At 40.3% G+C, this 14,860-nt stretch overlaps 5 protein-coding genes across 7 annotated transcripts; 3 read left to right on the top strand and 2 right to left on the bottom strand.

The window, feature by feature from the left end:
* Window positions 1–3,211: 3,211 nt before the first annotated feature.
* BCIN_05g00040 (hypothetical protein) lies at window positions 3,212–4,749 on the top strand. Its single transcript, XM_024692766.1, has 2 exons — window positions 3,212–4,375; window positions 4,492–4,749. The coding sequence occupies exons 1-2, from the start codon at window positions 3,384–3,386 to the stop codon at window positions 4,589–4,591; spliced, it is 1,092 nt and encodes a 363-aa protein (XP_024548547.1). The 5' UTR covers window positions 3,212–3,383; the 3' UTR covers window positions 4,592–4,749.
* A 1,263-nt stretch (window positions 4,750–6,012) lies between these two features.
* On the bottom strand, window positions 6,013–6,959 carry BCIN_05g00030 (hypothetical protein). Its single transcript, XM_001550350.2, has 2 exons — window positions 6,514–6,959; window positions 6,013–6,454 (listed from the first exon to the last, which is right to left on the bottom strand). The coding sequence occupies exons 1-2, from the start codon at window positions 6,639–6,641 to the stop codon at window positions 6,187–6,189; spliced, it is 396 nt and encodes a 131-aa protein (XP_001550400.1). The 5' UTR covers window positions 6,642–6,959; the 3' UTR covers window positions 6,013–6,186.
* A 146-nt stretch (window positions 6,960–7,105) lies between these two features.
* Window positions 7,106–9,010, top strand: BCIN_05g00020 (hypothetical protein). Its single transcript, XM_001550351.2, has one exon. It carries the CDS (start codon window positions 7,667–7,669, stop codon window positions 8,924–8,926), a length of 1,260 nt encoding a protein of 419 aa, XP_001550401.2. The 5' UTR covers window positions 7,106–7,666; the 3' UTR covers window positions 8,927–9,010.
* A 4-nt stretch (window positions 9,011–9,014) lies between these two features.
* On the bottom strand, window positions 9,015–10,634 carry BCIN_05g00010 (hypothetical protein). The gene is made up of 3 exons (XM_024692765.1): window positions 9,898–10,634; window positions 9,651–9,848; window positions 9,015–9,602 (listed from the first exon to the last, which is right to left on the bottom strand). Exons 1-3 carry the CDS (start codon window positions 10,344–10,346, stop codon window positions 9,215–9,217), a joined length of 1,035 nt encoding a protein of 344 aa, XP_024548546.1. The 5' UTR covers window positions 10,347–10,634; the 3' UTR covers window positions 9,015–9,214.
* A 1,358-nt stretch (window positions 10,635–11,992) lies between these two features.
* BCIN_05g00008 (hypothetical protein) lies at window positions 11,993–14,540 on the top strand. 3 transcript variants are annotated; one of them, XM_024692764.1, is made up of 3 exons: window positions 11,993–12,820; window positions 12,875–13,519; window positions 13,682–14,540. In XM_024692764.1, coding segments are annotated over exons 1-3 (702 nt in total). In that variant the 5' UTR covers window positions 11,993–12,765; the 3' UTR covers window positions 13,684–14,540. The 3 variants fall into 3 exon arrangements, with proteins under 3 accessions (XP_024548544.1, XP_024548545.1, XP_001545937.2); XM_024692763.1 differs by having other exon boundaries at window positions 12,875–13,620; XM_001545887.2 differs by having other exon boundaries at window positions 12,819–13,620.
* The last annotated feature ends 320 nt before the right edge of the window (window positions 14,541–14,860 follow it).

Here is a 14,860-nt window from a genome sequence, read left to right as displayed (position 1 = left end):
CCAAGTATGAGCACCGCTGCGTTACCACCAATCTTTTACCCTATGGCGGTCGATTGAATCTCAAACTAGAGCTCCAGCGTGGCGATAAATCCCATATTTCTTGTTGATTTGATAAAAGCACTGGGTATGACTAGTGCGTGCGCATTTTCCATGTTCCTGATACTTTTTTGGGTGATATCTTACGACTCTATCGCAACGTGTCCCCCAATGCAAGGTCACTTTGAGATCTATGGGAACGAGATACGTCTACTAGACCGTTGCTTGAAGGATCTCAAGCTCAAAAAAGACGACTCCGAGGACGTGAATGAGCTCGTTTCCAAGCTGCCTATCGTCCGTGTCGATCCAGCAGAGCATCTTGTCAAGAATGGCAAGTACAAAATCGAAATCGAGAATTTCATCAGATGCAAGGGTGGCTCTGTACCAGGTTGTTTTTTTTCTCCACATGTAATCCAGCTTCTAGACAGATCTACCAAGGGGCAGCTTGTCTTCGAAAAGCCGCCGTCTAGCGCACACACACTCGTTCGCTTCTCCTCCTTGACCATTTATAAGAGCTGGGATCTACAGCTTATTGATACCTTGGATTATCTTCATTCGATTAGTATTGTCCATTGCAATTTACGCACCGATAACTTTGTTTTTTCAGACAATGGGAAGTCTGAGGTGGTCTGCGATCTCGAAAGCCGCTGGAGAAAGCGGTCAGTGCCGGAGTTCTCCTTCCAAGGGGGCCTGGAAGATTCAAGATGAACTTCCAGATCAGATATATACGACATTGGAAACTGTATTAAGAGCATAGTTTACGCGGTTGAACCAATCATAAATTTTGTCGAATGGCCTGTTTCAACTCCGCTTCAGACCATCGTCGAAGTGTGCATGCGTTCAAAACCGGAGGAGCGCTCAAGCCTGGCCCATTTGAATATCATGATGCAGGAGGTTTAGGCACACCAGGATACAAAGAGGGCTTGGAAGTTCAAGCATTGATTTGACTGTTATTTTTAGACTAAGAAAATAAGATGACTAGTAAGTAAAATGAACTCGCTTTGATAGTGCCTCGAATTATCGGGACGTCCCGAAAGTTGTGGTTTTGGCCTGTATGATTATATTTGTGATATTTCATACGACGAGAAATTGCATATGTTTTTTGTTGCTTGTAATCACGTTTCCCGCTTTAACAGTTTTTTGACACTAGGGCAGCAGTATTGGTAGCTTTAAAGGCGTCCTTACATGTGAACAACTGGTTTTGTTCGCGTTGTCGGAAAGCTTTATTAGTGTTCTTAATGTAAAAGAGTAGAAGGTGGTAATGGTCACACAAGAAAGGCCTTTGCATATATCAAGCATAAAGCAAGTGGCTACACATAGTAAAATGGGGTGAATCGATACATCGCGACAGCGAGGTGAGGGAGGCGGTAAGAGCTGGGCACTCAATTCTTCAGGAGACAACTTTGGAAGGTAGGAAATTCGATGATATTTTTAGGTCTACAGAAGAGAAGCTATAGATACTAAACGTTGGTAACACGTGACCTTGAAGTCACGTGTTTTTACTCTCACATTAATAGTGCTGCTTGTGTTCTGGATACTGATTTGTATAGTGGTATGTTAACTTTTTCGACGATATTTAAGTGATATTGATCTATCTATATGTTACTGAAGATATAAAATATAATTCAATATGGAAATTTGATCTGAAATGTTCATTTTTATTTTAAGATGGATTGGAAATTTGTAAATGCCTTTTGGAATGTCTATCCCAGATCGAATTTCTGGCATTCAGTGTATTTCTAATAATACTTTATATATTGAATTTCTACTAGAGTACAACACTGGAAATCTTAGAGAAGCTATGATTACTAAAGATTAAAACAAAGATGCGTTTTATTGAATCAATTAGCTCAAAATGTATTGTTTAAAAGTTTTCATAATGAGAAAAATTGAGTGACTACAAAACTGAACCCGACAGGCCATATAGTCTAAACCCTAAAACGATAGATATACAATAGAAAGATCTTAAAGAGTACTCAATATACGCCGATAGACATTCATATCACATTTCATTATCACCAAATATTTCTTTCGTTTGTACACCTTTACACGAAAAGAAAATCTGAAAAAAATAAAAAACAAATGATACGCAAAGAGAAAACATGCAAAAGAACCAATGATAACCTACTAGAAATTCTATCTAATCCACCTCGAGATCAAAGCTCTTGCTAATTCCACGTAACCCAAGAGGCTATCTCCGAACAGAATAATCACGTATGTGTATTTCCAAGACGGGAAGATTCCTGCTTCGTGCGATTGCCACGTTTGATGATCTTCGCAGGTATATAGGCCTCTTACGTACCCGGCACCGCTCAAATATGGTGTAGGCTCGGGACCGAAGGAAAACCTCGAGGAAGGGTATAGAGGAGAAGGAGAACAGGGTAGTTTATGGTTATGTGCAGGCCTTGGTACGTATACGTATGCCTTTACTGTATGGAATACATTAAGAAAAAGCTTAATTCCACATCCCCACATAAAATTGATACGAGTCTTGAGGGGGTTTTTCCTAGATGGGTTAAATTAATATTTTTCATATTGGGGCTTGGGGCTTCACCAATCATGCATTGTTACTACGCTGTATGTATATCGAGACTTATTGCTCCCTCTATAAGTTAGAGTTGAGCAAGACGTATCAAATTATTTAGGCATATTCGTCACCAAATTATACGTAATATTAGTTAAGCGAAATATATACCGATTTTTTAATTAGCCGTTCTGAAAAGGGGTTATTTGGGGGTAGGAATCTTTCTCGAAGCTCACATGTTTTCGTCATATGATTTAAATCATACAATAAACATAAATGGGATTCCAAAATAGTTTCGGTGTTTAATAACTTTTTTAATCACCGAATCGAGAATACCTTTGGATTTATCTCACTTTTATTTATTCTAATGATTTAACTAGCTACAAAAACATATACATAATCTTAACATAATATTAGGTAACACTCAAAAAGCGTGATTGTGTAAAAATTATTTATCATTCATCAAATTATATAATCTGCCCAACACTACTCCCCCTCAACCTGGATATGTCGACGCCAAGTAAACTGAGCCCTCTTTTAACTCTTGCAATTTGCAAAGCCTTGCCCGCACACGTCAATGACTGCGTAATACTGGTAGGAATTTTTCTTGGCTGTCTATGAACAGTTTTTACCTTCCATGAGAGAACTCCAGGCGCAACAATATCATCATTATATAAGGAAGTTGATTTATGTTCCATTGATGTTAATTTCAGGACAGCGAACTACAAGTGAGTCTTTATTTCCGCTTGCATCTTCTACTTGTCTTCACTGTTCATTCTTATCTACTTTTTTGAATCCGTCAAATCAACAAAAGACTCTGAAAATGCTTCTCAGACTTTCTCTCTTTGCTTTGTGCACCCTAGTACAATCACTTCCCTCGAAGTCGCACACAGTTAAGCAAGTCGACGATGGTACTATTCAGTCAATGGCCATTTTCGACGCTGCCAACACTCTCCTAGGCCTTCTCACCGCGGAGCAGAATGCATCATTGGTGTACCCTTACGAAGCAGCAGGGAACGCAACTCCCATTTACTTCGGATCCTCCACCACCGGCTCTATTGCCGGTGAGCAGTTCGGTCAGTCGGTGTGGACCAACTACCCCGTCGGCATCGTGGATCGCATTGGTTTGGCCCGGGACAACTTCACGGACACGCAAGAAGAAGCGGTCTTAAACCTGCTACGCGTCATGTTTAGTGAAGATGGTTACAACAAGGTTCAGGAGATCATGAACGCCGACCAAGTCGAGGAGGACCGTGGTGTGGACTATGAAGCTGGGTTGGGAAGTTACACGCTAGGCTTTTTCGGGGAGCCTAGTTTGACGTCTCTTTGGATGATTCAGTTCGGCGGGCATCATCTTGGGATAAACATGGCCATGTACGGTAGTAAGGCTGTCATTGCTCCACTGTTGACCGGCTGCTTGCCAGCCATCAACAACGTCACGAACCGCGTGCTGGCCGCAGAGAATGACATCGCATTTTCTCTAGTCGGGTCTCTCGACGATAGCCTTTTTGCAAAAGCTAACATAACTCACGATGTGAGCACCCTCACTCTTGGACCTGGTCACGATGGCGAAGAGTACATCACAGAAGGTGTCAACGTGGGACTTTTCACCAAAGCTCAGCAAGCACTGGTTGTCGACCTCGTATCTGAATGGGCTGGCCTTCTCAACTCAGTCCACTATGCGCCCCGCTTGGCTGAGATTAAAGCTGGTCTGAACGAAACTTACTTTGCATGGAGCGGTCCCACCACAAAAGAGGATAACCAGAACGGCAAGTCCTATTTCCGCATCAAAGGCCCAAATCTTTGGGTGGAATAGTAAGTAAAATTTTAATCTCATCACATTCCCTGATTTCAAGTATATAGGAATATATTCATGGAAATTTCTCAAATTATCACTTCGTGGTTTGATGCAGGAAGCTAACACTAGGCAGCGCACCACAAACCAATGATGAATACGGGGATCTGAGGCTTCATGCACACACTATTTATCGAGATCAATTGAGAGGTTACGGACGCACACTGGAAGAATAAGCTGTTGTTCACAGGACTCAACATTATGTTCATGAATAAGTGACAACTGTCTAACTATTATTCTAAGAAAACTTTTGGTGTATACTATTAAATAGTTGTGATATCAATTGACAGAGGGTAAAAATATATACTACGACCTAAAATTAGATGAAATATCAATTTCTTTTTTGGGAAACTTAAGATCAAGTAATATAAAGAGTTAAATAAGTTTTGATTGTAGTAATAAGAATGATCTAAATTCGATATTCCTGATATTATCAAAAATTAATGTAAAATCTTAGATAAACAAAAATATCAGAAGACTTATCTATTTTCCCTAGCTGCTTAATACATAATTAAAATTTGAATAGTTACAGCGACTAGAATAGTAAAGCTGATTTTGATCTTTAAGGATAGTATATTCGGCAAATTACTGTTGCCCGACATTGGTAAGCTTTTCTATATAGCTCTGCAGTCGTAGTATACTTCCCTCATGAACTATGTGGGCATCTCGTTCATTCGGTTTATGCAGTGACAATAGCCTCTTTACTGATAATGGCGCTTTTAAGATCTTGGAGATATTACCCTGTGGCGATGTGATAAAATCACCCTGACCTGGTCAGTTTGAAGTGGAGACTCGTAGAGACCTTATCAGAATCACTGATTAGGATCCCCAGAAATGTTCCCCAAACATGTAATAAAGCCAGGAGACAACTTACAAACATTTCTATTCATTAACAACAATAGGGTCACGGATATGCAGCGATTCTACTGGATCAAAGAGGTAGCTGAAGGTCTCCAGCTGCTCCCCGCTTCGGAGGTCATTCACAGTGATGCTAATCCCAAGGGCTTCCTGCTTGATGCAAAAACCGGTCTTAAGATTGCAGGATTTGGGGACTCCTTTCTTGCAGGCTCTAAGTCATAAGCCTATGACATAACACTATTCGCAATACCTGATAAACATTGGCGAGACTCACCCACAGCAAATGATGATGTTTTTGCGCTAGGTACTACGATTTATTTTATGATGACATGCCGGATTCCCTTCTCTGAGCTCTCTGCGGGAAAAGGTCAAGGGAAACTACAAGAACCGCCGGCTTCCTGATGTGTCAGAAATAATCAGTGGACAGCTCATTGAAGAGTAATGGACATTGCAGATCGCCTCCGCACAAGCCATTTACGAACTCATATGAAGTATTACATGTGACACTATCAACAAAACTCAATAAAGATCTGAATACTTTGCTAAACTGGACTTTAAGTTGCTATTTTGCTTCTACTGACGACGAACTAGAAATCATTGGGGTTTGAATGTGTAAGGTGAATGTTAATTGCAATTTGAAAGACGAACGTTTTAATCAAAACATGCACTATCATATTGGAGAAGACATCTGTCACCCAAGGTCAGACATTGAACTAAATGATACCAATTTGAAAAGAAGTGTTATATAGGCACTTTCCGGTCACATAAATATGAGAAAAAAATCACGAGGGCAGCGCACTAAAGAGCCAGCTCTAAAAAGTAACAAGTACTTAATTTTCAAGACGAAGACTCAAAGAGATTGCGTTCGAGATAGCTAGCTATTGCATCTCAGCTCATGTAATGCCACTAAGAATCAATCCACTTCGGTCATAGCTGTGAGCTTTCTCTTTCCATCAATTATCTTGACCTCCCAGATCGCCAAATTATGCTTCTTCGTCTCCACGCCTGTTGCATTATCCTTGATTCTCCATTTTGTGGATATCGCCACAACGCCATCCTTCTTCTCTGGGTCTTGCCATTCGTGAAGCACATCCCATGTGTCTTTGAACATTGTTGTGGTCTCTCGTGCTTGTTCAAAGATTGATACAAACTGACTATACGAGCAGACAGTGTGATTGATTCTGGTAATACAACTCTATTAGCTAGGCTCCAAATAACTTGTAAGATCCGAGTTACGTACTTCATGAAGAGACTGGGATCAACTAGCTCATAAAACGCTTTGCGAGCAACTTCGTTATTTGGTTGCATGTAAAGGATGTCGTTGAGATCCGCTGTCCACTCGCCAAGAGTTTGATTTGGAGTAGACATAGTGTATTGCTTGCTTTCGAGAAAGTAGAGGTCTGAAATTTGGAGATATTTCCTGAAGATTGAAAGTTCGATGAATGGATGTTGTTTTCGTAGAAGTTGGAGCAGTCAACGAATGTCTTTATACTTACTCCCCTCTGTAAGCAATTTGTATTCACCTTAGACTTTTTGAACTTTGACTAGATTCGATATCATGACATTTGTGGAGTCGCGGATTTTCATCCTCATCTTTGAACTATAATTTAAAACGACGCTTATCACGTCAACTACAATGTACTCTATCACGACCACTTCCTGGCAACCCTTCTTTTGGGTCATCTCAAAAAAGCTCACCGCTATCCGCTAGTTGGCAGTCTAGGGGATAGGAAACCTACTTTCTTCCATTTGAACGATACCATGATACTGGAATCAATCAATACAAAAATTTGTTATATCATTTTCTACAGAGAAAATAACATCATTTAAAAGCCCAAAGTTATATGAATAATTATGTCTATTTCGATTTCATTTTAACTATCATCTATAGCCACTGTACTTATTTTTCATTCTATTTTATTTTGATGGTCCTAATTTTGGGGCACAGACTAGATGCACAGACCACACCTACTTCTCTCCCCCGATCAACTTTTAGTTATGAAAGTCGTTTTAAAATATGTGTTAAATAAGTAAATAAATAAAAAAGGGAAATGATAGGATACAATAAAATAGGATTAGATTTAGGAATACAAAGGGGTAGCTGACTTGTGAGAGAATGCCAGGTCATACAAGATTTTAGTATGTATTGACTACACGCTGATAAAAAGTAAGTGCTGACTGCATGGCCCTAACGTTACACTTTTGAATCCCTGTATGATATACCCCAAAAGATCCCAGTTGAATTATGCGACATGCGGGAGACGCTAGCGGAGTTTCAAACTATAATATGATTCCGCAACCCCATTCTTTAACCCCTCATGAGATCCGACGAAAATTCGGGAAACCAACAACCAGAGCTCATTGACCTCTCAATCGAGGCAGGATGAAATGCAATGTCGAACAGATTACGTCACAAGTCATGTGTTGCTTGCGTCCGGATGAAGCGGAAATGTGATCGAGGCTGGCCTCGCTGCCAGCGTTGTATCAAAAGGGGCTCGGAATGTCACTATATCGGCCAAGACTGTAATCGGCAGCAGAACAATACTGCTATGCAGCCGCTAGTCTCTAGCCAACAGCAGTTTTTTGGACAAGCATCAAGCAATTGGCAAGTGGAGCAGTATCATGTGGAACCTTCGTCAGCGATTACACCATTCTGGGATGGGGCGCCCTTACAGTTTACAGGCAATTTCCACCTCACCAGTCTCTTTGACGGTAACAACTTCGACTTTTCTAACATAGAAACCTCTACTTCTCAACAGATCTTGAGCAATCCCGACTTAGCCATCACCCAAGCCAGCTCAGATCCGGGACTCCTGCCCCGAGTGAACTTCATGGCAAAACGACTTGCTATGATTCCGAGAGCATTCGCACAGCATGGTCATACTATCTTTATCCACAGGATGCAGTTCCAGCAAAACCCTTCTGTAGCTTTGTATGACGCAATGAGCGCTTGTGCATTGTATCACATGAGAGGTGCGATGAATGAAGCATTTGTGTTTGGAAATTTGGAGCTTAAATGCCAGCAATTGATTTCCAGTATCAATGCTAACATATCATTCGTCACCAAAACAGAACTTCTCGCAGCTCTGCAAGCTCTTTTACTTTACCAGATGATCCGGTTATTTGATGGTGATATTCGTTTAAGAGCACATGCGGAATTCGATGAACCAAACGCAACCTCGTGGGCAGCGCAACTCAACAACATGATCTGTCATGACCACCAGAATATGGTTTTTGATCCCAATTCGACAGAGATGAGTATCGTGACCACGGGTATTGATTCAAACTGGAATTCCTGGCTTGTGAATGAGAGCATACGAAGGACCGTCCTAGTTACATTCATGCTGAACGGAGTTTACAATTTCCTGAAACTTGGTTATTACACCCCAACGAAATCACCTCAATGCTTCACCGCCCAGGCAGCACTCTGGGGTGCGCAATCCGCTCATGATTGGATTAGAGCCCAAGAAACAACAGCGAGACTCGAAATATGGGTTGCGCATTGGGATGAGATGATAGCGAATGTAAAACCGGCAGACTTGGAAGAGTTTGGTGTGTTGGTTATGATGATGCTATGGGGGGTTGAAGCCACGCAGATCTGGTTGGGGGATTCGCATACCGAATATGGGTTTGAAGACATTTTAAAGAAATGAGATACTCATTCTGATCTTGATACACACATCATTGAGAAATCGCATGTGCCTACCTGTTGATATGAGGCATGGATGAACTGCGCACCGTTGATCAATCCCTATCATTATTTTATGAAGAAAAACTCGTCTAAAGCACTTCCCAATCATTCCAAATACTTAACACTAAAGCTTCCTCAATTCTAGTGAGTAGTGAATACTTTTTAAGATACAAAAATATGGCTATGTGAAATTTCTATAGAATGATTGTGACAAACAGATAGAACGGCAAACTTAATTGCCAGACATAGCCTATGCATTCAACGCAGGTGTATCCGAAAAAGATAGTTCTTTCATAGCATCAGGATATCGACCACCGTGAACCTCAGCAGCATCGACCAGCTTTCTGATCTCAGCTTCCTCTTCCACACTTAGCTCCAACTTCAAAGCCCCCAAATTCTCTTCCAAGTACTTGATCTTCTTAGTGCCTGGAATAGGGAAGATATCATCTCCCTGAGCTAGTAACCACGCTAGAGTTAGCTGACCAGGAGTCACATTCTTTTTATTAGCAAGAGCTTCCATGCCGTCGACAAGTCTAAGGTTCTTATTGAAATTTTCAGGTAAAAAGCGAGGAGCGTAAGTACGGTAGTCACCCTCTTCGAAATCGGCTGGTGACTTATAGGCACCGGTGAGCATTCCGCTAAGAAATCATTAGAGTGATAAGTTTCAGGCGAATAGATCAACTAACCGGCCAAGAGGAGAATACGCAACGATTGCCACTCCGAGTTCACGACAAGTCTTCAACAGATCTATTTCGGGGTGTTCAATGTCGGTGCTGAAAGGAGAGTATTCAATTTGTACAGCATCAATGTGGGCGACCTTGTTGGCTCGACGAAGTGTCTCCGAAGAAATCTCGCTAAGCCCGAGATAATTAACTTTTCCCTCTCTGTACAATGTTAGTGCAAATTTCACCAAGTGATTGAAATGGGGCTGACTTCTTGAGCTCGGCCATGGCCTGAACGGTAAGCTCAATTGGTGTCTTCCCGTCCACTCGGTGGCAGTAATACAGATCAATCGTATCCACGCCAAGTCGTTTCAGACTCTTTTCACAGGCATCTTTCAAATATTCGGGGCTCGAATCGATCATTGGTCCTGGCTTATCCCCCGCGTGCACAAAAGCAAACTTCGTGGCCAAAAAGATGTCCTTGCGCTTATCTGGATTATTTGCTAACCATTTTCCCACAAGCTCTTCGTTATCTCCGTAGAGATCTGAGGAATCCCAGAAAGTTTCGCCTAGTTCGAAGGCACGATCAAGAATTTTGAAGCGTGCCTCGTCTGATTCAACTTTCCCGTAAGCAATCGACAAACCCATCAGGCCAAATCCAAGAGCCGGAACTTGGGGTCCATTCTTTCCGAGCTTGCGGGTGGGAAGTATAGATGGCATCTTGACTTCGTGTTCGTAAAAATGGTATTAACAAGTAGTAGGAAGGTGGTATGCTTGGCTTTTGCGGAGGCCTTCTAATTTCGAGAAGGTAGTGATTGAATTGGATTTACTTGCTTTTCACAGGTTTTGTTTTAACGAATATCTTGGGTTTATATAGTCTATAAGGAAATTTTGATGGGTTTTATACATGTAAATAAGATCGATCTAGATTAAATCCTATAGACCCGTTTTCTATAATATAAAGAAATTACAATCAATCAAATTGAATAATTATATCCACATTTTTTCATGTGATTCCATCATAGGCCAATTTATCTCATATCATTAGATATTGATAAGTGTTTTAGTACATGTTTTCACACTAATACTCAAAATATTCCAGGCCGGCACGCCGGCTCGTGAAAATTCCGATGGAGTTAAATTCGGGAACTCGGATTTAATGCACTTGGCATTTAAATGAATGGAGTTAAGGCAATACGTCACTTTGAGAGTAAATCTTTTCTTTTTGCACTTAAGTCAACCACCCTACTTTCTGGCCACCCCTGTTTTGGGCCACCCTTTTATATCAAAAATCACTTGTTTGGCCTATTAATATCTCTATCAAAACACAATATAATTTAATAAGATTTTATACAAGTATAATTTGAATAGTTTTAGATTCAATGACCAATTTCCAGAATTTTAGGATTTTTCTGAATGGAGAGCTGAAGCTTCAAAATATCGATTTTTCAATTTGTATGTAAATCATATACAAATTAAAAATTCCAATTAAAACTCTTATAACTTTTTAATAAAAATCCCTAAAAATAAATTGAAAATTTTTATTATATTATTAGATTGTATTTAATAAAGTAAATTCAAAACTATAGTGAGATTTCATTAAATAAATATATGTAGGGTACTTTCGAAATTGCAGGGATTAATAATCCCTAACACCCTAGTTATTATTCCTAACTCCTATTGTGAGGGCGCACGTGCCTTCCAAGGCACGTGACCGGCTATACTAGCCACATTAGCTAGTTCTGTTCGTATAAATTGGAAGCTTCGCTTCCAACTTCCCTTTAGATCCTTATCAATAATTATAATTACTATACATTATCTTTCTTTTAGTTTCCAATTCTTTATAAAGTTATTGATTATTCTTTCAAATTGAATAAAAATAATAATATTCAAAAAAGAGAAAAGAAATTTCCTATTCAAAATTTTAAAACAATTAAAATTCAATTACAATATTATCTAAATAAATCCTAGGTGAATTCTAAATTATTTGTAAATCATATTATAATATATATTTTGAAAAACAGGAAAATTGTTTAAAAATAATTATTAGAAATATTAGATTTAAAGGATCATAGGTAGATTTTAAAGAGTTATTAATTTCATTTTTATTACTATAATAAAACGATAATCCTAAATCGAATTGAAAGGGAAAAGATATAAATTAAAAAAATAAACAATTCGAAATTGATTATTTAAAAATGAAAGGAATTATTAAATGGGATAGATAATTGAAAATAATGGTTTTAAATAAAAACGAAAAAAGAATAAATTCATTAAAATCCTATATAGATAATAAATCTATCACGGGAATAGCTACGTCACTTGGTATCACTGTGGTAGGGAATAATAATAATAAGTAGTAATATGCTAGATTGACTTGAGGATTGATCAGAAGGATCAAGCCTCATATATATACCTAGAATAGGCGATGGGATCACCTGAATTGGTAGTTGTGATCTCCTTGTAGATTGTGGATATGATCACTATGAGCGGAGCTCTTAGTGATTAATTTGATAAGAGTGTATACGTCTACAAGGGAGATCGTAGTGATCAATATAACTTTGCAAGAAGTGTGCGAAGTTACAGTCACGTGAGATCCACGTGGTATTACGCGGGATATAGGTTTTTTCCGTGACACACCCCCCAGATCAGCCAAATCCGGTTGATCTGCATTTTTATAGATAAACAAACGAAAATCCTCTTGGCGACAGCTGAGCTGCGATTGGTGGTAAACGGGTCTAGGTGGGTAATCGAATTGATTTCCCCTGCCTGTCCTGCGAGTACACAAACAAAGAGGAGAAAATGATATAATGTCGTAAAGAAAATTTTGCTGAATGAGCTGTGGCACACACGGATACGTGCGCGTTTGTATGTAGATCCTCAGTTGAGTGATCTGATGTCTCGGAGACTTGCTGGTAGGATTGATCCCGTCGATTTTGAGAGTGATCAAACGCGTTAATCATGGGTGTCGATTCGAGAGATTATCGCGCACGGTGTTTGTGGCGGTGGTAGGCCTAAATGACCCACTTCAAGGATGAAAAGTTTTTCACTCTGGTAATTGGTGAATGAGGTGATAAGAATGGGTTGGTTTCCACTTGATTAGTCCTGATTTTGAGTAGCTTCAATCAGTTTTTTCCTTATGCCTTCCCCAATTAGAGATTCTGATTCTGAGCGAATCATTCTTCCTCCTCTGCGTGAGTATTCGTCTGCTTTGAGTAGTCTCTCTCAATTGTATCTGACGACGACAGTTGATCATATTAAATCTTTCCGCGGGGTTGATTCTTCTCGTTGTTTCACTCCTGTTAATCCTTTGCCCAAGACTCCTACACGGAGTGGTACGGTTGCAGGCCCTTCGAGTGGTCCTTGTGATTCTCGTGTAGTTCCTGTTGCTCGTCGAGCGCATTCTCCTCGTTCTGAGAGTAGAAAGTCGGCCAAACTTGCTCCTAGCTTTGGGTTGTTTGCGGAGTCTAGTGCTCGGTTGGAGAGAGTGAGAGATGCTCGAAGCGTGATGCCCCTTCATAACGAAGAGAACAATCAGACTGTAATCACTGCTGCGGATCGTGAGGATCCTTTTTGTTCGCCTGATTCGAGGGATATGAGGGAGTTTCCTCCTGATGGAAACAGTTCATCTCCTTCGTCGGATGATTCTTCGTCTTCTTCCTCCTCCCATTTTCCTTCCCCTCGTCCTAAGTCGAAAAGGATGAAAGTTGTTCCCAAGGTTGCATCGAGGAGAAAAGGTCGTTCGAAGACTGTTTCTCGTGATCCAGTGAACAAGGGTGTCCAGAATGAGGTGCCTTGTACTGAGTGTGTTCGATCTCTTTTGTCTGGTCGCCACGAGGATCACGGGAAGTGTTTCAGGAGAAAAAGTGGTGGCTCAGCTCGGTGTTGGAAGTGTAATACTCACGAGTGTTCAGCTCTCCCTGTCTTTTTGCGATCATTGGCTGTTCGATTGGTAGAGCTTTGGGACCCCGAACATGTGTCGATCCCTGGGAAAGTAAGTGACAGAGATTTTATTGATTACTTACTGAGTTTTGAGAGCTAATGCATCTTTTTAGAAAACAATTCCTAATAAGAAATCGGCTCGTGTTGCGATGTCAGTTATGTTGGCGATGGAAAAAGAGGATAAGGAGTTTATCGATCTTGACTCTCTCTCATCATCAACACAGAGTGTTTCTCCTGTCCGGTCCGTATTGTCTCCTTCTGCTAAGAAGAAGTCATTACCTCCCTCTCCGACTAGGAAGCGGAAATCTACTCCGACCCCTCAGTCTCCTGTTGCGAAGCGTGCGAAGAGTGGCAAGGTGGTTTCGTCGGCTAGTCCTAGTTCTAGGACTAGATCCAAGTCTGTTCAGCCTGATCCAGGTCCTGCAGGTGCCAAAGGAAAAGGGAAGCAGGTGACATTTTCTATGGATGATGATAGTGATCTAGATGAGGAGTATCATTCAGTTGGTAAGGATGATATTGTTGATTCTAGTGACGATCTGATCGAGAAAAAGAAGCAGTTGGATATGTTGGCACTTGAGATTGAGTACGCTACAAAGAAGCGAGCTCTTGAAGGAAAATATGTCATATAAATCCCGTTTAATTTGCTTGATCATTATGATCATTCTTCAATATGGTGTGAATATAACTTTGCAAACTTTTTGCGAAGTTATGTCTGTCGCGATTTATCTGCTTTCCTTGATCCTCATGCTCACGTCTTGGAGATTTAGAAGTGCTATGAAGTGGCCGAACTTTTGTCGTGATAGGTTCTTGGTTAAACCATCTGCCGCCATTTCAGCTGTTGGAAGATATGTGAGATAGAAGTTCCCTTTTGCATATTCTTGTCTTAACCACATATTCTGGATATCAACATGTCTTAGTTTTGTAGTGATTCTTTCGTTTTCTCCTACCACTAATCTAATTGATTGTTGATTATCGCAGAATATAGTGACTGGTTGCTTAACAACAAGATTGATTTCTTTGAGGAATCTGAGAGTTGCTAGTGTTTCTTTTGATGTGCGTTCGACTCCTAGCAATTCTGCTTCAGTGGTTGATGTTGTTACGGTGTCTTGTCGTGATGCTTTCCACACTACTGGTCCTCCGAACAGAGAAATGATATATCCTTGTGATGATCGGCGAGAGTCTTGATCATCGGCAAATGATGCGTCTGAAAATGACAGGAGTTGAGGGATTTGATCGTTGCTATATTCTATAGCATGATACCTTGTATTCCAAAGGTATTGAATGCAGTGATC

The sequence above is a fragment of the Botrytis cinerea genome, chromosome 5, assembly GCF_000143535.2.
Source record: "Botrytis cinerea B05.10 chromosome 5, complete sequence".
In the NCBI taxonomy this organism is placed as follows: Eukaryota; Fungi; Ascomycota; class Leotiomycetes; order Helotiales; family Sclerotiniaceae; genus Botrytis; species Botrytis cinerea.
This window is presented reverse-complemented; position numbering and strand designations above follow the sequence as displayed.